The sequence below is a fragment of the Lasioglossum baleicum genome, chromosome 7, assembly GCF_051020765.1.
Source record: "Lasioglossum baleicum chromosome 7, iyLasBale1, whole genome shotgun sequence".
Classification (NCBI taxonomy): domain Eukaryota; kingdom Metazoa; phylum Arthropoda; class Insecta; order Hymenoptera; family Halictidae; genus Lasioglossum; species Lasioglossum baleicum.
In genome coordinates, this window is record NC_134935.1 from 1,586,794 (window position 1) to 1,613,766 (window position 26,973).

The window sequence follows — 26,973 nt, forward strand, 5'->3', positions numbered from 1 at the left end:
TTCTTTTTTCCACGCGGTGCGGTGACCTCGACGAACGTTCAATTATTAAGGGGCTATGCAACCCTCTGTAAGCCTAATAAATGGTGTAAATCTAACATTCCTTTTCACACGTAAAGATAATGCAAAAAAGGATTTCTTCAGGATACATTAATCAACATTTTAGCTTAGTTATTTTAATATTCTTATTATTAAAAAATAAGAAATTGTTCTATCAACTTAAACAAAAATAGATTATCTTCAATTTGGTATAGCAGCTTTTTGATTTCTTAATTTGATGAATTTTTATAATCAATTTGTTTTCCGACACAAAATTATTCCGCTGCAGACGATTCTTACGTACATAGTTACCCGTACGGAGACGATGCAGAATAAACGGAAAATTAACCGTAAAAGTATCATTTACTAACACAATAGTTTCCTGACGAACCCCAAGAAAATGGTTGCATAAGTGTATTTCAAAGTTCACTTTACATTTTGCTAATATAAGGAACGCCAAATTTTCGAAGATCAAGATTATTTTAAGGTCATGTTTTTATAGATATATGAATGTATTTTTCGATCAGTTACACGATGCAATAAAATAAAAATGTATTTGTGTATTAAAAAACATCGATGACCTTGATAACTCCGAAAAAAATTACCTTCGGAGAAAAATATTCGTGCTAGATATTTGTAACAAATATTTTTTGCATCACAATAAGCTGAAGAGATATTTAGGTGTCCTTATTTAAACGGACCTCCCTGTATAATATATATATGACCAGAGTGAGACCCTGTTTTCTTTCTGATTTCCTCAACGTGTTTACAAAAACAGTAAATACACGCCGCACCGGAGCAGGCTTACGTTGTCACGGAGCGTGCACGAATACGGAAAATTCAATACAGTACTAGCAATAGCTTCTTGCGAATATGTATCTCGAAAATTAAAAGTGACCCACTCATATGTGAAAAGGAAATAGTTGTCCAAAATGTGTAGTTGCATAACATATCAGGTTGGGGAAAAAGTTTCTTCTAATTCTTCCGATAGATGGTGTTACCATGTCATAACTCTGTTAATATTAATCTGGCATTACTTGTGTGCGCCTGAAAGGTGATATATCATAGAGTAATTACAAACAAGAAATTGTGATGTTTGTTTATTTAGTCAAAAGTTATTACGTTTTAAAAATGGGTGGAAACGAAGAAGAAATTCGACACACACATCTTGAAATTTTATTAGAAAAAAGGAAAGAATGCGACCCAAGCTGCTAAAAAAATTTGTGATGTTTATGGACGTGATACGGTATCAGTACGTGTGGCACAAAGTTGGTTGAAGCGTTTTGGATGTGGAAATTTTGATGTCAAAGATACAGCTCGTTCTGGTTGACCCGTCACTGAAAAAGTCGATGAAATGATGCAAACCGTTGAGCAAGACCGGCATATTAGCAGTAGTGATATCGGTAAGGAACTAAACATCGACCACAAAACAATTCTAAATCGTTTAAAGATGGCTGGATACAAAAAACAGCTCGATGTTTGAGTGCCTCATGAGTTAACATTGAAAAGTTTAATGGAGCGAATTTCAATTTGCGAGTCGTTGCTAACACGAAACAAAATCCAATGGACCACGTACGATAATAATGTACGAAAAAGATCCTGATCGAAGCGAGGCGAAGCTCCGCAAACCGTGGCAAAGCCAGGATTGACACCAAGAAAGGTGATGCTGCTGTGCGTTTGGTGGGATCATAAAAAGGAATCATTCGGTACGAGCTGCTGCCACGCGGTCAAACGATTGATTCTAACAGTTCTCTACAGTCAACAACTGGAAAGATTACGTCAAGTAATCGAGAGAAAGCGAAAGCGACCAGAATTGATAAACAAGAGAGGTGTCGTCTTCCATCACGATAATTCCAGACCCCACACATCTTTGGCGACCCGTCACAACAATTAAGAGAGCTTGGCTGGGAAGTTTTGATGCACCCACCGTATAGTTCTGATATTGCACCAACAGACTACCATTTACCATTTGTTTCGGTCTCTACAGGACTCTCTTAATGGTGTGAAGCTGTCTTCAAAAGAGGCCTGCAAAAATCACGTGCCACAGTTCTCCGGCCAGAAATCACAGAGGTTCTATAGTGACGGGATTATGGTTTTACCTCGAAAATGGCAAAAGGTGGTCGATCAAAACGGCACTTACTTCATTTAATAAACTTCATTTAAAATATGGAAAAAGCTCGATTCATTTCTGCATTACAATACGAAGAAACTTTTTCCCCAATCCAATATTTAAATTTCATCAAAATCGGAAAGGAGTAGCTCTTTCTAAATTACCTTCCTAATAATTTTAATTATTAATTTATTTATATCGATAAACTATTACTTTCGGAGGTATATTTTAATCTTAATATTGCGAATCCCTATTTGTATTAAGCAGCAAGTTATGTCTCGCAACGTAGGCATGAATGCATTATATCTTGCTATACTCACGAGCTTGCAAGCTGATATTAAGAGACGTATCATGCAGTGTGTATTGTTTGATTCGTCATTGATTTGTCGCGGGGTGTATTGCTGTAGGTATTGTTAACGCGAACACTTGGACGAGTGATTTACATCGATCGACCCAGTGTCCATGAAACGGTTTTCCAGTTTGTTCACCCGTTTCAGGGTTTCGCGGCGTAAAAGAGAAATCCTTCGTTTATTAACATTCACTTCTGCGGTTTATTTTCCGGAGTATGCGAAAAACTCGACCACGGAACGATTGTGCAGCGACGCGGTGGCGCGGTCGCGCGTATACCTTTCTCTAAACGCGATACCATGGAGTTGTTTCAGCGGCGATTGGGCCCGACCGGCTCGACCGAGTCGGTTCGAACCGGGTCCGGTTCGAATCGCTTCGGACAAGTGGGTAAAATCCGCATGCACATTCCACTCGCCGCTGGTTTCCACTCGCACGATTTCCCCTGGAGCTTACCGATGCTATATGGGATAAACGGTTATTTTCTTTATATTTTCAACCGCAACGGAACTCGGATCTGCTCCAAAAAACCGATTGCCAACTTTTTGTCGGTCTTGATCATTCGACGCAATAAACTCGCTCAACCTTTGTCGATTAGCCACCAATTCGAAACAATCAGTTTTCGAGGAAAGTTGTTGCGTATTTTTTTGCCGATTCATTTAGTCATTTGCTGGGGATTCGGCAATTTTATAACCACGCAACAAATCATACGTATAGACGATAGCGAACACAAAGCTAGAAATTTCAACTACTTGTAGATGTGCACACATATGCATTTCAAGTTGATGACAGTAGAATGAAATGTTGCACATACGTAGATAACAATTTCCGAAGAGGTTCAATATAAATTACTATTTTGAGGAACATGTAGGAACGTGTACATTAGTATCAGTATTACTTTTATTTTTTATTTATAGTCCAGGGCTATCTCTAACCTTTTCCAACACCTTTTGAACCGAAGATTCGTGCAGTTCCGAAGACTCTCGCTATCCATATTTCTCCCAAAACCTAACCCAGACCTAAATTCGAGATGACATCTACAATGGAAAGATTATGCGAATAGAGTGAGTTGGGTTAGGTCGTGGGAGGCTTTACTAATCCCTTCAGAAATGTCTCTAGTGTATGAAAGAAATGCCGGGAATCTAAAATTAGCACAACAAACGGCAGGAATCATGTTTGCATAAGTGACAGAGAGACCTGGCTCAATCAATTACTGACTTTCTGTAATCAAGAACGTTGTTTTGTGTCCTTTTTTAAAATTTTGAATATGGAAGGTATCGAAGAATTTGAGGAATATATCCACCTTTCCTGTTTCATTAACCGTTAAAATAGTTTCGTAGCAATAATAAAACACTAAGTTAGAATCAAGTTTTATAGACGTTAATATCTTCAGATAAGCTTTTCTCAATTTCGGGTGAAAACATCCTGGGGTTTTGATATATTTCGATTTCACGATTATTATACTTCACAAACATGTAAACATTTCCTGCTTCAAACTGCTTTGAACGGCTCTGTGCTCTTTTCTACCACGCTTATGCGTCAAATCTTGTAATCGAATTTTAAGCCTCTTCCCATAGACCAATCTTACTGATTGTATAATATATACACACTTGCTTCCGATAACAATAAAAGTAGAAAATAAAATATATAAAATACTTTTTAAAACCCACGCTTATACAGGGTGTAACTTCCGGTCTCAATCACCTATTTTCGGCCGAAACAGAAAGTTAAAAATATCACCATTTAATAGAGCGCATCTGATTTATAAAAGAAACACTTTGAATTTTTGAAAATAACCTATTTTATAGATAATAAATGGGTGGTACGGGTGGTCTGGGACACCCTGTATATTAAAATGCACCAAAAAAGAGAAAACAATTTTTTCCTGGTTCTCCATAAAATACCGAATCCAGTTAAATGATCAATAATGTTTTTCCCCAAAATTTTAAGCTATTCGTTCAAAATTTCTTCTGTTATAAAATTAGTGTATATAATTAGTGATTTTATAAATATCTACTTCATAGGTGTAGTCTACGGCCTATATTATGTAAATAGGCATACCTACATATATTCTGTCCATTATTATTGTTATAATGTTTATAAAATATTATTTGAAATTCAATTTTGAATAAAATCCAATTTAATTTTTGGTCATGTTTCCTCATTTTTGTAGATGATGCATCGAAGAGCAATTTTTCTTAATTGACCCCTGTTTCCATCACTTGGAATATACAGTGTAATCCGAAACGAAAGAAAGATACTTTGAGGTCTTATAGGAAATTTTACGCTAATCACAGTGATCGCGAATATACCATGTATTAAGTAAGGGTCACTGAACGAAGTTTAACCGTTTTTTCACGCAAAAACACTAAAAAACTTGGAAAAAAACTGTTAAACTCTGTTCAGGGACCATTAATATATGGTATATTCGTGATCAGCGTGAAATTTCCTATAAAAATCCGTCAAGAACAGACTTTTGTCCACTCCGACTATAAGAACGCCGCACTGTGCGACGGGTAGATGCATAGAGAAAGGTTGTTCAGAATGTTGTCCTGGACAAAATATATCAAAGTCAAGGTCATCCGAGGTGCCTCTCCTAAACGTAATATACGACTGACTCTATTGTATATGTATTTGTATTTTCTGACAAGTCTACTCGAATCGAGGATCCTTATCGTATAGGCAAGGGCAAGTGTAAGGACACAATCGTATGTATAGAGTATAGAGTATGGGGGAGTATACATATATGGAGTATAGAGAAATAGAAACAGATGAAGTAAGGCAGGAGGAGAGAGACCACTATGGTTCGATAGTCATGGCGGGCGGACAACTGGGCAAACGAACCAGTAACCAGTACCGCCACGCTCGTTGGACTCTGTGCGAGGAAATCGTAGAAATTTCTTTGTAATAGCTGCCAGATAAGACGGAATTATCATAGTCTATTTCTTTCACAACAGGTTGCTCCGTCGAATACGAATCATAATCATAGTGAACAATAATATGTATTGTACGGTCAAAGAATTCCCTCACAATAATACAGACAGAAACGGTAGAAGAGATCGTACTAGAGTAATTCTTCTACAGTCGCAATAAGGTTGTACACGTTGAATGCAAAAAAATATCCCCTCCTCTGTAGTGATCTGATATCTCGTCTTGGGTATATCGGTGTGAACCACTACTAATCCAATTATAAAACTTTTTTATTTTTCATTAGTTTTTTATCGGACTTACGCCAACTTATTCGTGGCATTTTTCTGATTAAAATGACACTAAACACGATATAATTTCAACCGTATTTAGTGGTTTAATTGACGATGAAAGTTTTGGGCGCAAGGAAGGACAGCGTATGTGAAAGAAAGAGAAGCGGAGAGTCAGCCGCGCGCGCGCGATCTGGTCTCTCTTTACACGCACTGTCCTTCTCTACGTTCTACTCTCGAGCTCAAAAATATTGTGTCTGTCTACGAACTGTACAAACGAACCTCTCCCCGAGCTTTTGCGACTATAGAAGATTTACTGTTTACTGTAGGTTGTTGCACATCAGATGTCCAATTTTGAACAGTGACCTTAAACAACCACAATTTTCTTTTATAGAAACTTTTTCCTCACAACTCAATACATGTACATATATGACTGTGTCGAGAAACGATAATTAAGGGGGATCTATACCCTATAGATCTATACCCTTAGGAAAAACGCCGAAAAAAGTGGTTTTTATTTTTTTCAACATTGTGGCAGAACTCACAAAAATCTGAAAAAAATTGAGCATAATACTTTCGATAATATCTCATTGCTAAATTAATTCTAAAGTGGCACGAGACCTACTTTTATATGAAATCTGCATTTTTTCGATTTTTTTCGTATTTTTCATTTTTTACAACCATAGTTTGCAACGGAAAAATCTGAAAATGATACCTAATATGTGGCTTGATATCCGAAATGTGTCAGATTTTTTCAGAATTTTTAATTGTCATTAAATAGGGAAAATGGGCCAAAAACTGGCATTTCGATTTTTCTCAGTAACTACCCTTACAGATGAGATACGGGGCTGAAACTTGTCAGAGAGGAGTATTTTTGGGTAGGCTATAGAATGGTTCAAGCTCGATTAAAACCTCGCCGGGGGGGGGGGGGCGAATTTCACCCGGCTATTTTCTTTTTTACAATTAGTGAATTTTGAGCGCGGATATCTCGGAAACTATGCGAGATAGCGAAAAACTGAATCGAATCAATCTTATAGCACATTTTGTCAGCTTTAATTTTGTATGGAATGGTCCTATCGCTAGGACGCATAGTTACCGAGATATAAGCGGAAAACCGAAAAAGGGGACCTTCTACGTGCCCCCTTGCACCCCGCTCACCGCCTAGGAGTGGGGACTTCAGTATGTTTATCTCGTACATATTTAACAAATAGTCCAGTCAACGAAAAGTTGTAGAGGGAAATGGAAGGAACACAATTTTTAACTTTGGATCTGTGTTTCGACTAGTTACATAAGGTCCGCGCGGTTCAAATCGCGCGGTCGAAAACGCGCGGATTCCGCCGTGTCTGAACGGGCCCTTACGGTTAAGTTGAAAACGTAAACAGTAGTGCTGACTGTTGCGTCAAAATGATAGCCCAAAGTCAAAATTGTATGTTTCCGGCTAGCGTCAAGAGGTCGAAGAATTGAACTGGTATTGAAATATTGTGAAATTTGGGTCGCGGTAAAAGATTGACAGGTCCTGAAATATTGACAATTGAAAATTTGCGTAAAGAAAATTGTTCCATTGCTAAAATTGCTAAACTGTTGAATTGTAGTCGTAAAGTTGTTTATAATTTATTGAAAAATGTAGACGAATATGGAGAAAAAAAGCGCAGGTCGTTCAAGAGTAACAACTTATCGTGAATGACGTGCAATTTTAAGAACTGCATCAAATTCTGCTGCTACTGCACGAGAAATTGCACCAGAAGCTGGAGTAAATACCAAGATACGTAATCTACAACGTATTATAAAAGAATGTAAATACATAAGACGCCAAAAATTAATGAATGAACCACCGCTAACTAAACAACATAAAGAAGCTCGTTTACAATTTTCTGAGAAGTATGTTCATTGATGAGAAGAGATTTACGTTAGATGGACCGCATGGCTACCATTGTTATTTCCACGATTTGCGTAAAGAACAAAAAGTTTGATGCAGTCGATGATTCGGTGGTGGTGGTAATGATATGGGCATGAATTCAGTACTATGGAAACACGGAAATGAAGTTTATAAGTGGAAAAATGAATAGTGCAAAGTACATTAGTTCAATCGACGAACAATTGGAGGGACATGCTGTAAAAATTGCGGGCCAAACTTTATTTATCAGCAAGATAATATAAGAGAGTGTTCATTCTAATAGAATATTTGACACGGGAAAATATTGAAATTTTGTCAGATATTTTCCAATAAAATTGTTTCTTCTCGTAATAAATGCATAGAAACTTATTGAAATAATTTTTGATTCTCATTGTCCAGTATCCAGGTGACAAACAATGTAATATACTACTTGAAGAGCTAAAAAACCATTTATGTTATCTGTATAATGTGCTATCTTTTTGTCGCGGAGTGTAATACTTTTGAAGCGTAGCGTTAGCGTGGCATTCTGCCTGTTCTGATTTCTGATGCATCCGTATCTTCGAGTAAACGCGTTAACTGTAAAATCTCTCGACATCGACTATACGAAGAGTACACCATATATATTGGCCCCGTGTATAGTACAAGGTTCAAGGTCGGCCGCGGCCGGTATACGCCGAAGACAGTATCCATGATGTGGGCGCGTAGGAGCATTCACCCTTTGGAACTCGCTGCTATAATAACTATGCTCATCCCAGGTGCAACAGAAACGTCTGGAGGATCTTCCACGGACCTCGGTGCTGCTCACTGAACTCTGTGTGTGTGCGAGTGTGTATGTGTGTGCGCGCCAGGCGCACAGGCGCACGGACGCGTCTTCGACCGTGGATCGTGGATCCTCTTGAACCAAGTCGACCGATCATCGGTCCTTTTCTTTTTCTAACGAGCGGGCAGGCGGCCCTGACAATAGAGACAGTCGCGTTGCGTCGTTTTCCCGTGACGCGGAAAGTAAACGCGAGTAAAATTGTGCCAGTAGTTGATCTACTGTGGTTAATCATTTCTGCGGGAAACCCGGCACGAGCAACTATAATAATTAACCATGAAGAGAAAATTTCTATGCGTTCGTAGGAAACTGGGGTTTTAAGCACGCAGCTTACGGTTATGCCGAGAGGTCGATGAACACTCGGCTGCGCTCACCGGCGCCATTTTTTCGAAATAGTTTCTCGGCAACTGCACGCACCGTTTTCAACACTAGATTTGCCACGCCAGTCAAACCGACTGGCTTAAATTCCTACTTTGTGTTACCTTTTTTTTCGCAATGATGCGATGACTTTTACAGCGATAACTAAATTTCATTTTTCTTTTATTTATACGGAATCAAAATCATTTAGAATCATGGCTACTTTTATACCAATACCAGTCGTTTTGACTAGTACTTCTCAAAGCGGAAAAGAGTATCAAATAATCCGTTTCTCGAACCTGAAACCGTTAGTTAAATATGTAGATAGATTTATCGATGTTTTTTTAGTAACATAGGCATCGATGCTGTTTCATTCGGTCATTCTGTATACAATAGTGTATATGTATAATAGTGTTGACCTTCGTATGTCCTAAACCTAATAGTTAACGAGATATTATCGAAACAATTTTCTTTCTTCTTTGGTTTAACAGTTTTATACTCAGAATTTGATACCCTATCGATGATCCATGGTATAAAAAAAGACATTCTATTTTAAAAAATCAAGGTGACCTTGAAATCTCCTCTATGCCTCCACCCACGCAGAAAATGTTTGTGTCACAATATGGCCCCCCTCTGTACCGTGCAAATTTTCTTCATAACATTCTTCTACATTATTAAAAATAAAGGATATATTCAAGGTGGACATATAGTTATTGCCCCACACTGTATACAAAACTTACACGGTATAGAGGGGATGAGGTCATGTGTATTGTGACTTACACATTTTCTGCGTGGGTGGAGGCATAGAGGAGATTTCAACGTCACCTTGATTTTTTAAAATGGAAACACCTACTTTCTGTATCATGAATCGATAGACTGTCGAATTCTGAGTAAAAATGTATTGACCTCCATACGTCCTAAATCTAATAGTTAACGAGATATTATCAGAAACAATTTTCTTTCTTCTCTGGATAATATCTCGTTAATAAATCCTCTCGCATCTATATACACTGCCGAATGTTTAGCTCTAAGTGATGCCTTTGATATTGCATTAGAACACGATAACCACAACTTTCATATCTTTTCGGATTCTCTTAGTTGTTTGATGGCTTTACAATCCCCTGTAGTTAACATTAAGACGAATTCATACATTTTTGAAATAAAAAGGAAATATAACCTTTTCATTAGAAATAAACATAAAAGTTATGTCAAATTATTCTGGGTCCCATCGCACTACGGTATTCAGGGTAACAAAGACGCGGACGAGGCAGCCAAGTTGGCTACTTCCTCGACCTCCCTTAATTTTACGAAAGTTCCGTTCACGGATTTATATGAAATATATAAGAAACAGGCCAAAGAGAAATCCATTGAAATAATCAAGAGGCAAGGGCTATTCAAGGGCAAAAATTACTTCCAAAGCTTTTACCGCATCAGTTCCCTACCCTGGTTTGCCCATAAAAAACTTAAGAGGTGTTTTTCTATTACAGTTAATAGGATGCGGGCGGATCATTATCATTTAGCCGCTTCATTGGCGCGTGTAAATATAATCTCTAACGGTATGTGTAGTTGTAATCAAAGTGACGAAACATTAAACCACGTCATATGGCAATGTGAAAAATATGACGTCCAAAGACAAAAACTTTTGGAATCTTTAGGTAAAATGGGCTACCGATTACCCCTAAATATTGATATTTTCATAGCGGAACCTAATATTAAGGCTTGTTGTTATATCCAATCATTTTTCAAAGATTGTAATTTATCCATTTAAATCATAAGTACATCTTTCACATTGTAATACCAATCTGGAAAATTGTTATATCACATTGTAAAGCGAAATGGACCCACTTAAGGGTCTAAAGAGCTTCAAATAAAAAAAAAAAAATATCTCGTTAACTATTAGGTTTAGGACATATGAAGATCAACACTATTATACTCAGAATTTGGTACTCTATCGATCTATGGTATAAAAAATAGGATATTCCGTTTAAAAAATTTGATTTGCCTTTGAAATCCAACCTCCCCACCATTCTAGTCTTCAAAAAATTAGACTATATGATTGTACCCTTCATACCGAACAATTTTTGTAAGCAAATTTTTTTTGTAACTTCAGTGCGTCACAAGATATTTCCGTTATCAGATAAACGAAATACCCTGTATAACTAAGCATTTTGTCTTAAGTCACTTTGATTGGTTTTGGTAGAAATAGGTATGTTTTAATTGTTGGGAAATCTAGTGTTAACATACCTTTCTTTCTTTTGTACGATACCTACTCGGTTTTTATTCGTATTTGCCTGTAGGTAGTTGTAATTCGCTAATATACACGAAACGAGAGATACACAGGTGTATACTGGTTTACCTCGCTTGCAATAAACTGGATCATCAGGTACTATAGCTTGAAAATAATATGACAATAGTTTTAACCGATAGTTGTGTATCGTTCGGTACTTGCCAACCGGTGACAGTTTAGATTATTGATTCTCTGACTGCTAGACAGTTAAACAATTTCTTTAATTTTTCTTCGGGACAGCGAGACGTAGCTGCACAAACTACGTTCAAATACTAATTCTGTTTCAAATCAGGAATACATATCCGGAATAAATTCGATTTCTTATGACAGGACGGGTTCAACGGCCTAGTATACCTTATATGACCTTGACGTCACCTTAACATTAACAGTAAGATCTTAACGCTAAGGCAGGCTCGAGTCGTTGACATTGGTCAAGATATTGATCTGCCGAAAGACATATCAACAACTTCAGCCTGCCTTGTTGTAAGACCTCGCTGTTAAGGTCGTGTCAAGGTGTCATAGTTTGTCTTGACACGAGCAACAATATTATGTACTAAAAATTATCAAGTGCCATTTAAAAATACGAAGATGATCTTCATTTTTTACCACGTTTTTCATGAAAAAATTTCTTTCGTGCATAATTTTTCCATTGCATTTCGTAGCCCCGACTAAAAACTAATCAATTTAGTTCCAAAATTGGACACCTTTTAACAAAGAAACTTTTAAGAGGAGTGCACGCAGGTGCACGACAGCTTCCGAAAGAGCGTTAGAACGAAACCGGCACAGAACAAATTTGATCGGAAAAAGATACGGATTATAATCAGTTAAAGCAGTTAAAATCAGGGACCAAAAATAACAATTATTCTATAATTTTCTACGATAAAACTCGTTAATAAAAAGTTGATTATTATTGTAATTTAAGATAATCTACACAAAAAATGAAGAACAAAATTATTAAAAAATATCGATTTTTATACTTTTTGATTACAAGTAACGGTTATTAGTGTCCAAAAAATTGGATCTTCCTCGATAACTGTTATCGATGAGAGAAATTTATTTCGATCGTTCATAACAGTTATCGATACGAGGAATTTATTTCGATCGCTCATAACAGGTATCGATGATCGAATTTCTTTTCACTTGTTCATCATAGTTATCGATGAGAAAATTAATTTCGGTTGCTTACTTAATTATAATTATTGAGTTGTCTACTCTTTTTCGGATGAAGCAAGCCTGTGAAATTCATTGAAAAGGTTTCGTACAACAAGACGAGTCAACAGACCATAAGAACAACACACAATCTGTTTGTTGACTGTCTTTGTTCACGGATGACTCTGTTCCACTCCGGTAAAACGTATCGATATAAACGAAAATATTATAGATTACTGGGAAAATCAGAAATATAGACTCCCGTATTTATCAAAACTAGCGTGCACAATTCACGCTGTGCCCGCAACTCAGGTTAGCGTTGAACGAGCCTTTCCTGCTCTAAAATTAACGCTAGATGATTTGCGATGTAATTTTCAGGAGGAAATTTGGAAAAACTCATGTTTGTCACATGAAATTTTGATTGTAGCAATTAATTTTATGAATAAGAAATTTGTGAAATAATTAATTGTCTACAATTTGAAATTTGTAGTGTTTAATAATAACTATTACAAATTTTCTTTATCAATAATTGTTATGAGCGATCGAAATGAACTTATCTCGTTGATAACTGTTACAAGTGATCGAAATGAATTTCTCTCAACGATAGCATTTACATACCAACAAGAGAAAAATTTTCGGTTGCATATAATCCTTATCTGTAACCAATACGATTTTAATCGATGAGATACTTGTTATTCCATGACTTTTTTTCTTGTTGGTTATAACAGGTTAGGGTCCCTGGTAAAAATCGATTTTTGAAACAACAAAACAATAATGAACGATTTTAATGTTGAACCAGCAATCGAACACGGACAGGTAGTAGGTAGATCTTGTGAGTTTAAAATGCTTTGCTAATAGAAAATTAATGGATTTCGTGAAAAGAACAACATTTTACTCGCTTAAAGAAATATCAGATAATCATAAACTAGAACGCTGCTTTCGTGTGAGCAATCTTAAACGTAGTGGTAAAGTGTATTCAATTATTTGAAGCAGCTGGAAGATAGCGATGTACCTAACGTTATACAATAGCCGCTACATACTGAACTCTCGTTCCAACCGAATATTTCTTAAAGTAAACTACTCATTTTTATCACGCAACGATAGTCGGAAAAGCAATCACAATGTGTTTACAATGATTAATGTCGGCCTTATTTTTTACTACTATCGAGAAATAAAAAAAAGCGCAGCATTTCATTACAACGAAAGAAGTTGTACAACTGTTGCATCCTGTGTTCGTTTCACCTGTCTATCTGACAGTTTGCATTTTTCGTTTGAGAAAGATGAACTTGCTAGAGCACTCTGGAGACACATGTGACAATCGAGGATTTTTCTAAACTTGACGGAAAAGGTGGTGCTTGTCACTCTATTCGATTATTCGGTACTACATTTCGAGAAGGATGGATCTGTCTGTCAGACTACCAAGGAGTTAATCCGTCTGGTACCTTGGAATGTTCGCTTGAAAGGTGAAGGTAGTCGAAATAAAGAAGAAGAAGAAGAATGACGATCGAATGATTCCCAAGTCGGGAAAAGATTACTTACTCATATTTGCGGAGGTCTGTTTAGAGCCTGCTTGGAGACATGCCGCGTTCCAATAACGAAACTCGCTGTTAGCTCTCGGAACAAGGATATATCACGATGAAAATCGAAGCACGAGATAATCGACACGCGGCTCGTTTGCTACTCGAAACCGTTTCGGCGTGCCGCGTACGAAAGGCGCTCCTTTCCTCGGAATGTCGGCGGTTGAGGACGGAACGCGGTTAGTGCCCACCTGTTGTTCCTACCGGCGAAAATGAAAAACTGAAAGCGAGAAGAGAAGAGAAGAGAAGCACGGACACGGCCCGGCCCGGCCCGATCGGTGGCCGGTCACGTCAACACTTGGAAAAATTACGCGTGGTAATGATCAAGGAGATCGACAGAGAACAGTCGACGGCACCTTCGTAACTGGCAACGGAACCGTTAACTCGGTCTCGGTGGCATCGACATCACCGACTCGGACTCGGGGCTCAGACTCGGACTCTGACTCTGCCTCTGTCTCTGACTCTCGGACTAGACTGTGCAAGAATTCGCTGGCGCTCGGCCCCCTCTAGAGTCCAGGCCCGTCCCGTACCCGTCCCCGTCTCGTCCTGTCTCATCTCGTCCCGTCCCGTCCCGTCCCGTCCCGTGTCGTCTCAATTGGGCACTCGTCTTGCTACCAGCCAGGGTAGGACAAATACGAGCGAAGCACAGCTTCGTCGTCGAAAAAGCGAACCACTGTCTCGAATTTCGTACCGCTTTCCCGAAAGATAGAGAATATCAAACTATGTACAGCCAAACAATCAGGACCATGCACGATTTTCAATGTTCTCCTAGCCAAATTTAAAGGGATCTTTTGGTCCAGATCCTTGAAAAAAATCGATTTTTCTTTCCTTTTCTAGATTTTCTTAAAGTGCGGGTCTTTAAATATATGTCTGACAGAATCAGAATTTGAAGAACGCAGCTCTTAGGTCCGTTTCACACTTGAGCGGACCGTCCGCGCTCCGCACGCGGACCGCGGAGCGCGGACGAGTCGATGCTGTTTTCACAGTCAAGCGGAGCGTCCGCAGTCCGCATGCAACTTCAATCGATAGTATATAGCCTGTAGTATTATTCACGTATGACAGAATTACTGCTTAATGTTGTTGCTGTTCATTATATAAATAAAAAAAATAGAAAAAAGAAATTCTAACGAACAGGCGATACTGGGTACATCCGCTTATTGCTAAGCGGAGTTTAAAAGGCGCGTTTGTCTCGTTATACGTAGATTTACGTAACAACGAAGACAAATTTTTTAATTATTTTCGTATGTTTATACGATCATTTGAAGAATTAATTGGAAAAATTGTGGAGAGTTGCAGAAGAGTTGGGCATTAATCGATTAAAATTTTCATCAAGATTGATTGATTAATGTGTACGATTAAAAAAGTAATCATTGAAAAATCGGAGACCGATTCAATCGATTGATGAAGTTAATCGCCATACGGTCTATCCATAAATTGTAATAAGGAGGGAGATAGAAACGGAGAGCGAAGATGGAGAATTGACAGAAATATATCTCAACAAAAACTAAGTTTAATTTTTTTTCAGTATTTATACAGTATACAGTTATTGTGTTTTATATATGAGAATTCCAAATACCTTCAAACTGGTGGGTTATTTCAACGAAAAAATGATTTCTTAATTTTGTTCACAAAAATAGATTTTTGCAAAATCCTGACTTCGTAGATAAATTTTGAGACCAGATTTGAATTCAACCTGAAAAAATCTACTGAAAATTATGTATAGCATGTCAAAAAAAAAATTTTCCGCGCGTGGTATTGGATAAACCACAATTTTCTTGAAATTGTGCAAGTTTGACGAATTTTTTCGAGGTTAAAAAACGTTCGTACCATAATCTCTCTATTTTTCCCATATTCTGCAATGTTTGAGCTTTAATTGAAAAAAAGTCATCGCTCTATCTCATTTCTATCAAAAGTTTTTTGATTTTGACACAGAATTATCGGTTTGTCCCATTGTGCGGCATAGACCCGCGCCATGGCCGCCACAACAGTACTATATAGATGCTTGCTCCGCGGCGGAGTCCGCTTGGCTGTGAAAGCCTACATTTGATTACATGGAACTCTGTGGCGCGGACGCGGAGGAGCCGTGCGGACGCTCGCTCCGCGCGCGGACCGTCCGCTGTACTGTGAAAGCTCCCATAACATTGCAGGTAACTTGCTCCGCGCGCGGAGTGCGGAGCGCGGACGGTCCGCTCAAGTGTGAAACGGGGCTTACTGTATGTAGCTGTTAGTTAGACTGCGGATCTTTGTGCAAAATAAAAATTTTGTACATTAATTGCAAGACACAGGAGCTAAATGAAAATTCATTTCGTTCATTGATAATTTTATAATGTTGAAAATCACAAGTTGATATTCTTAAATTCTTTTACAACTTTTATCTTTCTACAAGTTTAAATTGCACCTGCCCAGTAGGGTGGACCTTATTTTCCGACTATCGAACTTTTTGTAGGACAACCCCTAGAATGGTGCCACTGGACGAAAAAATAATCTGTGCAAAATTTGAAATTGATCGAATAACGGGAAATTGCGCCAAATCGACTTTGAAAATTTTTGAATTTTGTAATTCGCTTCTCTCCACTGCAGTATATGGCCGGCATATATGTTTATATATCGTTGAATTTGTCTTTGTACGCACTATAACAATTTAGAAACAAAATGTGATATTGATGTCAAAAAAAAATTCGTGACCTTGAAATCTCAAAAATTGACATTTAAAAAATTTCTTTTCCTTTTTGCATTATATTTAATTTATTAAACAGTACAACTTTTGTCTAAAAAATTCTTTCATATTTTTATAAGTAGCAAAGATATACATATATAAATATACATATGTATGCTTATACATATACAAAAAACTATTAAACGTATTTTTATAGCAATAAAAAAAGATCCCGTTAGAAAATTTCGTTGAAATATTTGATGTATCTCTTAATGATTGTTTCAATACATCTGGAAATTGTTTCCTATTTTCGGAAATAATTTGTAAAATATATTGTTGCTCCTCTTCATTTTTTGATAATAACCGATTATAGCCCTGAATAAGTTTAACACCACGCTCAGCAGGGTCGTTAACAACTTTTCATGTTTGTACAATGTTTAATCCAGTTTTGAAATCCTCGTCATCTTCCCATGAATCGAGATCTTTTTTTAAAAATTCTATAGGAATTGAGAATTTTTCAAAAAATCTTAGTGTTTCGTGGGAAATAAAATGTTCAATTCCTCTATCAGCATAGTTTTTTAAGTCCTGAGGAGTTATTTTATATTTTTTATATGATTCGTCGGCTTCAACGTTAAGCGTCTCCACCATTCGTAATTTCGTATTCTTTTCCACGGTTTTGTCAAAAAATGCTAACGCTACCGCTTCTGGTGATAAATACCATAAATGGTTGAAAAATTTGTTTAATCCTACATAACATATTGTAGGGAGATGCCATCTCCGAGCGGCGAGAATTCCGTCCAATGTCACGTCGCGTCGCGTCGCTAGAAACTAGAAAATGTAACGACGCACGACGCGACGATTCCATATTTGTCATTATGTTTATCGATTTCGTTATTCATATTTGTAATATGCGATTTCTTTGTCATTCTGGTAGGACGTACGAAAACAAAAAGACGTGTGTGATCTCAGACGGAGATTCAGACGGGATAATTTAATTAATTGAATTCGTTATATTTCAAATCACGTATTAAATTATTTCGTGTTTACGATCGCATTGTTTTATTGACAACTTAAATCCTACAATATTTTTTCGTCAGTAGAACGGTATGCATACAGTTTCTGTAAAAATGCCAAATCTGGAGACGTGGAGCTTCCGCTGCCATCGGAGCTCGAATCCACGCTTTTATGTCGACATTTAACATAAAATGATTTTTAAATAAATATATTTTTAAGCAATATAAAGCTTTCACCATCCAACGAGCGTGGTAGAAAGCTCCTGAGGCTCGAAATCTTATATTTCTTGGTGGAGTCCCACCCAAGAAAATAATTATTATTAATTAGACCATTTTACTGACGAAAAGATAAGTTATGTAGGATTAAAAACTTTTGTAACCATTTATGGTATTTATCACCAGAAACGGTAGCGTTAGCATTTTTTGACAAAACCGTGGAAAAGAATACGAAATTACGAATGATGGAGGCACTTAACATTGAAGCCGACGAATCATGTAAAAAATATAAAATAACTCCTCAGGACTTAAAAAACTATGCTGATAGAGGAATTGAACATTTTATTTCCCACGAAACACTAAGATTTTTTGACAAATTCTCAATTCCTATAGAATTTTTAAAAAAGGATCCCGATTCGTGGGAAGATGACGAGAATTTCAAAACAGGATTAAACATTGTACAAAAATGAAAAGTTGTTAACGACCCTGCTGAGCGTAGTGTTAAACTTATTCAGGACTACATATAATCGGTTATTATCAAAAAATGAAATGGAGAAACAATATATTTTACAAATTATTTCCGAAAATAGGAAACAATTTCCAGATGTATTGAAATAATCATTAAGAGACACATAAAATATTTCAATGAAATTTTCTAAAGGGATCTTTTTTTATTGCTATAAAAATACGTTTGATAGTTTTTTGTATTAGTAGTTTGTAATAGTATTTGGTAAATATAGCCCTGAGGGGACCAAACTCGGATCACTTTCACCTTGACATATGTTGTCTAGGACAACATACTGAACAACTTTTGTCATTATATCTATCCGTCGCTCGGACTTAGTTTTCGAGATATTCGCAAAAAACGATTGCTAATACTGTATTGAATTTTCTGTATTGTTGCATGCTCTGTGGCAACGTAAGCCTGTTTCGGGGTGGCATCTGTTTATTTTAGCAGTTGCATGCTTCCGAATAATGTAAATTACGCCCCTTAATATCTCTTATATGAAAAAACTATATATCAAACAAAAGTTGTAGTATACATATAAGGAGGTGAATATAGTATCAGAGAAAAAAAATTTTTCAAGTTTCGGTTTTAAGGTTACGGATGTTTTTTCTATTAACAACTGTTTATGCAGTATATGGATTCTCAAAGAGAACACAAGTAAGTAAACGCTAACGTCTTAGTGCGACAGTAATGGTGTTTTAGAGTTATTTAAATTGAAATATCTCCTGTGAACTACTAACTTTTCGACATACATAGGTTAGTACTACTTTTTTATAACGAATGTCCAGCTTACATTTGAAAAAATGAAGTTGATCTTGGAATGACCTTGAAAACATGATGAAAATTTAAAATGGATATGACTGCTGCATCAGTCCCTCCTCTTGACTTAAACTTTTTATTTAAAATATTTTTTTCTCTGGAATTTAGTTTCCGAGATATTCCAGGTGACCAGGATAAATGCCCCACCCAGTGCCGGATTAAGCCAGCGCGGGGCCCGTAGCAAATGTTATGGCGGGGCCCCCATGAATGACCTTTTTTTTGGGGGTAGCAAAAATACGTGTGCCCCCTGGCATCGCCAGACGCCCTTGCACGTTCATGTATCGGCGCCTCTCCGATGAAGCGCCCGTGGGGCACAATCTTCCCAACCGCACGCGGCGGCCCTGTTTTGTATGGTAATAGAATAATACACAACTTTTACATACAAACTTTTCTCGTTTTAATATCAGCAAATTTAGATATCACACTAGACAAATCAATTTCTCTAAGTAGCTTACATTCAATGTTCATTAAGGCGAGCTTGTTTAAACGATCTTGTCCCATCATGTTCCTTAACTCATTTTTTACACGCTTTAATGTCGAAAAAGAACGTTCTCCGCTGCAGTTAGTAATCATTAAAGACAAGTAAATTCGCAACACTATTTCTACATTTGGGAAACACGACTCTAATGAATTTTCCATTATAAGTTTATAATATTGGAGTTCAAGAGCCTCATGCTTTTCGTTGTTAATAGCAGTAGCCACATTAGTCTTTAGAAGTTCAGCGAACTGCACAAGTTCGTCGCCTAGGCTTTCTTCCAAATCCTCTTGGTAAGCACTGACAATATTTGGAGTTCTTTTCAATATCTCTTCTGCTGTAAGAGATTTTAACTGCCGAAATATTCCAAATACGTCAATCACTCTATGGTACGCTTCCATGCGTTTAGTTAAGGCAGACAGTACATTATCGATTATCACAATAAACACCTGACTTTCAAATTTTTGTTTAGGTGTTTGATTTTCTACAACTTCATCGAGCGTAGTAGAGCCGCTAAAATCGTCGTACTTAGTATTTCGCTTGCGTGGTCTTGAAGTTTTTTGCTGATATTCTTCATAGTCAGTCAGGATTTTGGCTTTGGCCTCAATATCTGAAAATGTAGACCGCATTGCTTGAACGTACCCGTGTAACGATTCATAAAGGGCATATCCCGTGTTAAGGTCTTGATCAGGTGATTGTAATGAAGCGTTAGTCGTTTGCATGCGTTCTAGAATTCGGTTCCATAAAATGGTCATTATTCCTGTTTCCAACTTGCTCATCTTCGAAACTAGTCCGTACTCTTGATTACGACACTCTACCTTTTGATCCATGTTATTTGTGATGCCATCCAAAACTTGTTTGATAGTGGTAAAACCACATAATAGTGCCTTTGTCGCATCAGCTCGGGCAGACCACCTGGTGTCCGACAGTGTCTTCAAAATTGGGAGTTTTGAACTTGTATCTTCCAGTGCTTTTGTAAGAAGGCCCCATCGATGGGTGGAAGCGGAAAAAAATGTATAGAGGCTTTCAACAAAATCGAAAAAAATCGATGCTTCTATACAACATTCTGCAGCACACTTAGCAACCAAATTCAGTGAATGTGCAAAGCAGGGAATGTATTCTGCGTACCTATTTATCTCCTTAATGCGTGCTTGTAAGCCGTGGTATTTCCCACTCATGTTGCTGGCATTGTCATAGCTTTGACCACGACAATCTTTGATATCAATGCCATTTTCCTTTAAAAACTCAAGTAAACTTTGGGCGAGTTGTTTAGCAGTATGACCTTCCATATCCAAAAACTTCATGAACCTTTCCACTGGTCCTGATGGTAAGACATAGCGCACTATTAGAGTGAGTTGGTCCACATGAGAAATGTCTGGAGTAGAGTCCAGTGATACTGAATAGTACTTGCATTTCTTAATTTCGCAAATAATATGATCCAGTAAGCAGTGCCGGATTAAGCCAACGCGGGACCCGTAGCAAATGTTATGACGAGGCCCTAGGCCTTGTATCAGGGCCGTTCGTGAGCAAATGTAGCGCACCTTTTCAACAAACACAGTGAATAACCTTTTTTTTTCTCTTTTAGCAAAAATATCTGTGCACCCTGTCGTAGACAGGCGCTCATGTACCGGCGCCTCTTCGATGAAGCGCCCGCGTGGGCGTCTGTTTGTATGGCGCGGGGCCCCCAGAAGTGCGGAGCCCGTAGCATTTGCTACTTCAGCTACGGGGCTTAATCCGGCCCTGGCCCCACCCTGTATATTATTATTATTTGTAAAGTAATTAATACATTCAAAAAACCAAGTACTTATAGAAAAATCATGATTTGTTTAAAAACAGCCCATTTGACAAAAATTAAATTCTATAAACGTAATGAATCAGTGATATTTGATGATATGTATTAACTTAAAAATTATTTTCCGAGGTTCTATAGTATGAATTGTCAACAGAACATGTAGGAAAAGTTATAGGATATTAAAAGTACTGTTTTAAACTGTTTTGACTGTTAAAAGTAATTTTTTCCTTTTTTCCAACATTTGGAAAACAAATTTTTGGGTGGTCAAACAATTTTTTGTCTTCAGATTCGTATTCTGTACTACTGAAAACATGGATATTTAAAATCTCACAAGGCGATACAAAAACTGAAAGGGGTGCTAAACGCGATGTCCAACATTCCGATAGATTCGTCCCACTGTGGGGCGGAGAGACCACGCATACGAAAATCCAGGAGTTGTCTCTCAAAATTGAAAGCTCATCTTATTGTATGTATGATCAGAGTGAGGCCCTGTTTTCTTCCTGATTTCCACAACGTGTTTACAAAAACAGTAAACAGATGCAGCGCCGCGCCGCGCCGCGCCGGATCAGGCTTACGTTACCACGAAGCGTGTAGGAATACGGAAAATTCAATTCAGTACAGTATTTATACAGTATCGATAAAAGTGCTCAATACACACGGGTCTGCCCAGGGTCATTTATACGCCAGGGATACTATTCTTTGAGTTTTGCCGAACGTACAGAAGGACAGCCGACCTCGAGAGGCCTCGGTCGCCGAGAAGTGTAAACATAACTAATCCGATGACAAACTTCTTTATTTTCCATTATTTTTTTATGGAACTTTCGCCAACATATCCGTGGCATTTTTCTCATGCAAAATGATACTAAACACAATATACATAATTTCAACTGTGTTTTGTGGTTTAATTGACGATCAATGTTTCAGTCGCAAGGAAGGACAGCATATGGGAAAGAAAGAGACGCAAAGAGTCGCAGTCGCCACAGTTCAAAGAACTTCCCATACGCTGTTCCTCCTTGCGTTCGAAACTTTCATCGTCCATTGCACAAGTAACTTTCATCGGAATTATATCATATTTGGTATCATTTTGCATGAGAAAAATATGTTGGTGACGAATATGTTGGTGAAAGTTCCATAAAAAAATAATGAAAAATAAACAAGTTGTGACATTCGGATTAGTGTGGTCTCACCGATATACCCGAGCCGTATGAATCATACTTCTCGACGACCGAGCCCTCCCGAGTTTTTTGGCCCCTCAATGGGGTGCACCCCGCAGTAGTGGGGATAGTTCTGGGACAATTACCGGCCAGACATTTGGGACATTTATGGATAAAATACTATACTGGCAATAGTTTTTTACAATTATCTCGGAAACTAAGTCCGAGCTACGCGACGGGTATAGAGAAAATCACAAAATGTTGTTCTTGACAACATATGTCAAAGTCAAGGTCATCCGAGATGCCTCCCTAAACGTAATATTTACCTTGATAAGTAATATGTAGAGTAGATTTCCGACCACAAATTGGATACACGTGTTATAACATACAGAGTGTGTTATTACTATACATATTAATCACTTCTCACCAACTATCTTGAAAGATGCGAAATATGCGCAAGATTGTTCCTATTGAAAGTCATCTTTAAATATTCTTCTAGCGAATTTCGAAGCGTTCTTTTCTGGACCTTAAAAATGTGTCATACACGGAACATTTTTAATCGAGTAGGGAATCAAATTGTAAAACAGTGTATCACATATCGTCAGAGCCTATCGCGTAACTCATCTTCATTAATTTTTTTTTATTTCTTTCGGCTTAAATAATGAGCTTAAAAAATTTCGGACTCTTTTTTAATATGTTTTATAAACCGTTATATCAACGACGTGTAACAATTAGCAACAAGAACTACGTAAATTATTTTGTCGGCTTGATAAGAAACATCTATTGGCATTGACTCTGACAATGAGAGAAACAGAGCTGTTTCAATTATGCCTGATTAATTTGTGATGAAAGGCGTGCGGTCTGGTCTTGGAAACCGCAACTAACACCGTTGTTGCGAGTAGACACTTCTATCAGTCGGCTATATTCATTTTTGTAGCGATGTGAAAGCATTGTAACTACTAACTGTGGTAAGCGGTTACTTCAAATTGCAGCTAATTATACAGGTGTTCCAAAATTCCTGAACATCCCGGAAATGGGAGGTTCCTGAGACCATTTGAAGCGACATTTTCTTTTGCAAAAATGTTATCCGCGGCTTTGTTTAGGAGTTATTAACGAAAAACACGGCGCGCCAACTGTCTATTGGCCGATTGTGGCAACTCGCGTCTAGGTCGCGCTCTGATTGGTCCGTGTTTTTCGTTAATAACTTCTAAACAAAGCCGCGGACACCATTTCTGCAAAGGAAAATGTCGCTTCACATGACCTCAGGAACCTCCCATTTCCAGGGTCTGCAGGAGTTTTGGGACACCCTGTATATGTATAATGCATATTCTAGCTTAATTATTCCGTGGTACATTGCGTAGAAAATAATATCCAATAGATTAGGGTGTATCGTGTTGATGTGATGAATATGTTAAATTTAATCAATTACTTCATTAAAAACATCATGATTTCCAATGAAATCGCTTTGATCATAGATATATTATGTATAGTGAAAAACTAACCTTCAGAAATGAAACTACAAACGCATTCTATGTATTATGCTTTTGTGTGTGGCTTTTTATATTGTTTTGTGCGCACGGCTGGGTTATTTTGTTAGATGTTCGTGGTTCCATACATATTAAATAAACTGAATAATTATACCAATTTTAATTTTCGTAACTTTTTGATGTATTCATTGTTCAATAATATTTACTGACTGTTTTATTTATACTTTGTCTTTTTTAATAAGAATACAAAAAGTGGTTTGTCTATTTTTTTTGGAAATACTGGTATTCAAAACCCGATTTTTCAAAAGTTCATTTCGTATAACACTAAAAAATATATACACCCTTTGATTATAAAAATATTATTCTGTTACGTGCGCGCGCGCGCGGTACTGTATTCAGAAAATGATTGTTTAGTCCATTTTTCTTTTTCAGAGTCGGTCCAGGCTTTCCAGATACCGTGAGAAGTTGCATATTACATCAGAAACTTCAGGTATAATATTCTGCCATTGTATTTACACTATCAACTCCACGAAACCGTAACTCTTTTAAACATAATTGAAGAGTCCTTGTAGAAAACAAAATGCAGGTGCCATTATCATATTTTTCGGGAGAGGGAAAAACTTTCCTCGCTGTAAATTATTTACGAGATTAGATTTCTTTTGATTGATAATATACATATACTAAGTATACTTGACACCATTTAAGAAGGTGAGTGACAAAGGACGAATTTTTTTTAAGTCTCTATTGCGCATATGACTCTAACGGAACTCACTCATTGGCTAATCCCCTACACGTACTTCGCCGACCACGCGACCATTGAGACAATACCGCAGTGGTGGCAGGTGAGGGTAATCACGGTGAGATGATGTACCCCCTCTCTGATTGATGCCCAGACCAGTCTACGGGCACGGGCGCCGTGCAGTGTCGCCAGTTGAGGCCGGAATCTGGCCTCAATTACTCTCCTCCTTATCCCTTCCACTATCCCATTCCAGCACCACGCGCACACTCCAACCAGGCTCGCTAGAAAGTGACCAAACCAGCACTCGATGGGAATACAAGGTACCCCTCTGTGATGGCCGTTGCGCGTGCGCGGTGCAACGTGCCACTATTACTCTACTCTGGTCATCAGAGAGGAGGTACATCATCTCACCGCGACTCCCCTCATCTGGCGACACTAACTCCAACGCAGTGGTGCCAGAATGAACTCCAAACGGAGCTCATGTACTCTCCTCCTTATCCCTTCCACTATTCCATTCCAGCACACTCCACGGTCCCCATCGCGCACGTGCAACGTGTCTTCCATTCGCCCCACTCATTCCCCGTCATCAGAGACCGGGTACATCATTTCACCGTGACTCCCCTCATCTGACATCACTGCTCCAACGTCCCCCACTAAGACCGTAGACCACGGTGCCCGTGCCGTAGACTGGACTGGTCATCAGAGAGGGGGCACTGATGCCAAGGCTGTGGTACTGTGGTACTAAACCATACCCCCACCATAGTCTACTATTGCCCCTACGTTCCTTTCCAACGCGCCCGCGCGCTACACTCACCAGCGTATCACTCTACTGTATCCGTAGAGGTACGCTGGTGAGTGTAGCGCGCGGGCGCGTTGGAAAGGAACGTGGGGGCAATAGTAGGCTATGGTGGGGGTATGGTTTAGTACCACAGTACCACAGCCTTGGCATCAGCGAGAGGGGGTACTTGGTTCCCCTCGATTGCTGGCGACCTGGCGACACTGGCGCCGTGGTCTACGGTCTTAGTGGGGGACGTTGGAGTATGCGCATAGTGCTGGAATGGAATAGTGGAAGGGCAAAAGGAGGAGAGTATTTGGCACCAGATTTGGTGCCAACTGGCATCACTGCAATACCGTGTGTTTGTAGTATTTGAAGAAATATTGTTTATATTGTGCAATATATTATCTAGTTTAATTAAAAGGAAGCGGAAAGGTACAAAAGTATGAGGTCACGTTGACGTACAAACGTCAAACCGGTTTGAGGGGTTAAGACAGGCATGTCCAGAAGTTGCTCGATCGGAGGCATTCTCAAGGAATACCCCTACTTCTCCCCATGACGGCCGTAGTGCTCGGAGCAACTATGGCCGGCAAGGGAAGCGAGATGCGCGGTCCGGAGAAGTAGGGGTATTCCCCGGTATTCCTTGAGAATGACTCCGACCGAACAACTTCTGGACATGCCTCGGTTAAGACGATACAATTATACATTTTTTGTCACCTGGTATATACGAATATTCATGAATGTGCGTGAGGATCCCCCATCTAGTGGGAGAGCAGAGACTTTACAACAAGGCTGATGCGCAACAACATGCGCGAAACACTTACCTTCTTAAATGGTGTCGAGTATATAGGGTGTCTCAAAATTCCTTCAACATCCGAAAATGGAGGGTTCCTGAGATCATTCGAAGCATCATTCTCCTTTGAAAAAATGGCGTTCGCGGCTTTGTTAAGGAGTTATTAACGAAAAACACGGACCAATCGGAGCGCGACCTAGAGGCGTGTTGGCACAGTCGGAAAGTCGGCCCGGCGCGCACTGGTCCACGCGCTCGATCTAGCTGTTCATTTGGTAAAAAAGCAACTTGCCCAAATCGATGTTTATTGAATGTACATTGTCCTTCCTAAATGTCCATGACATTCGAAAACGATGAAATTAATGAGATTTATTAAAAATTGTGATTAGAACAAGCATTTAAAAATCAACATTTTATGAATTCTATTTGCCACCGAAAAAATTACCTCTTTTCTTATTGATACCCTGAAGAATCTATTTAATATTATGTGTCCATTTCTCTTGCAAATGAATAGTATTTGTCTATATTTTTAGAGTATACCTTTTGTACTAAGATTTAATATTTACAATTTATTGAGATAACAATGCTCAATAAACTAAAGAGAATCATCAAAGTCTTCAATCTTTGGTAAAGGATATCTTTCGAGTCCCTCATCGTCTCTCATTGTATCAAAGTGCATTATTATCAGGGTTCTTTTCTCTATGAAATCATGCAAGAATCACATCCCAGTCGGCCCCGGTGCACAAGTTATTATTGTTTAAAGAGTATGTGTCACCTGAA

General features: G+C 38.3%; 2 protein-coding genes and 1 long non-coding RNA gene across 11 annotated transcripts in view; 1 reads left to right on the plus strand and 2 right to left on the minus strand.

The window, feature by feature from the left end:
* The window catches only part of Haf (leucine-rich repeat and fibronectin type-III domain-containing protein hattifattener), an 88,327-nt gene extending 74,067 nt beyond the window's left edge, over nt 1-14,260 (minus strand). The window contains exon 1 of the mRNA XM_076427592.1: nt 13,732-14,260. Coding sequence (XP_076283707.1) covers nt 13,732-13,735 — 4 coding nt within the window. The 5' untranslated portion in view covers nt 13,736-14,260. The remainder of the gene's footprint in view (nt 1-13,731) is intronic.
* Nucleotides 1-26,973, minus strand: part of LOC143210603 (uncharacterized) — a 226,339-nt gene that overhangs the window by 142,625 nt on the left and 56,741 nt on the right. The window lies entirely within an intron of this gene.
* Nucleotides 1-26,973, plus strand: part of Rab3gap1 (RAB3 GTPase activating protein subunit 1) — a 147,630-nt gene that overhangs the window by 82,683 nt on the left and 37,974 nt on the right. For all 9 annotated transcript variants that reach the window (XM_076427588.1, XM_076427590.1, XM_076427591.1 and 6 more), the window contains exon 7: nt 24,322-24,379. In XM_076427588.1, coding sequence (XP_076283703.1) covers nt 24,322-24,379 — 58 coding nt within the window. The remainder of the gene's footprint in view (nt 1-24,321; nt 24,380-26,973) is intronic.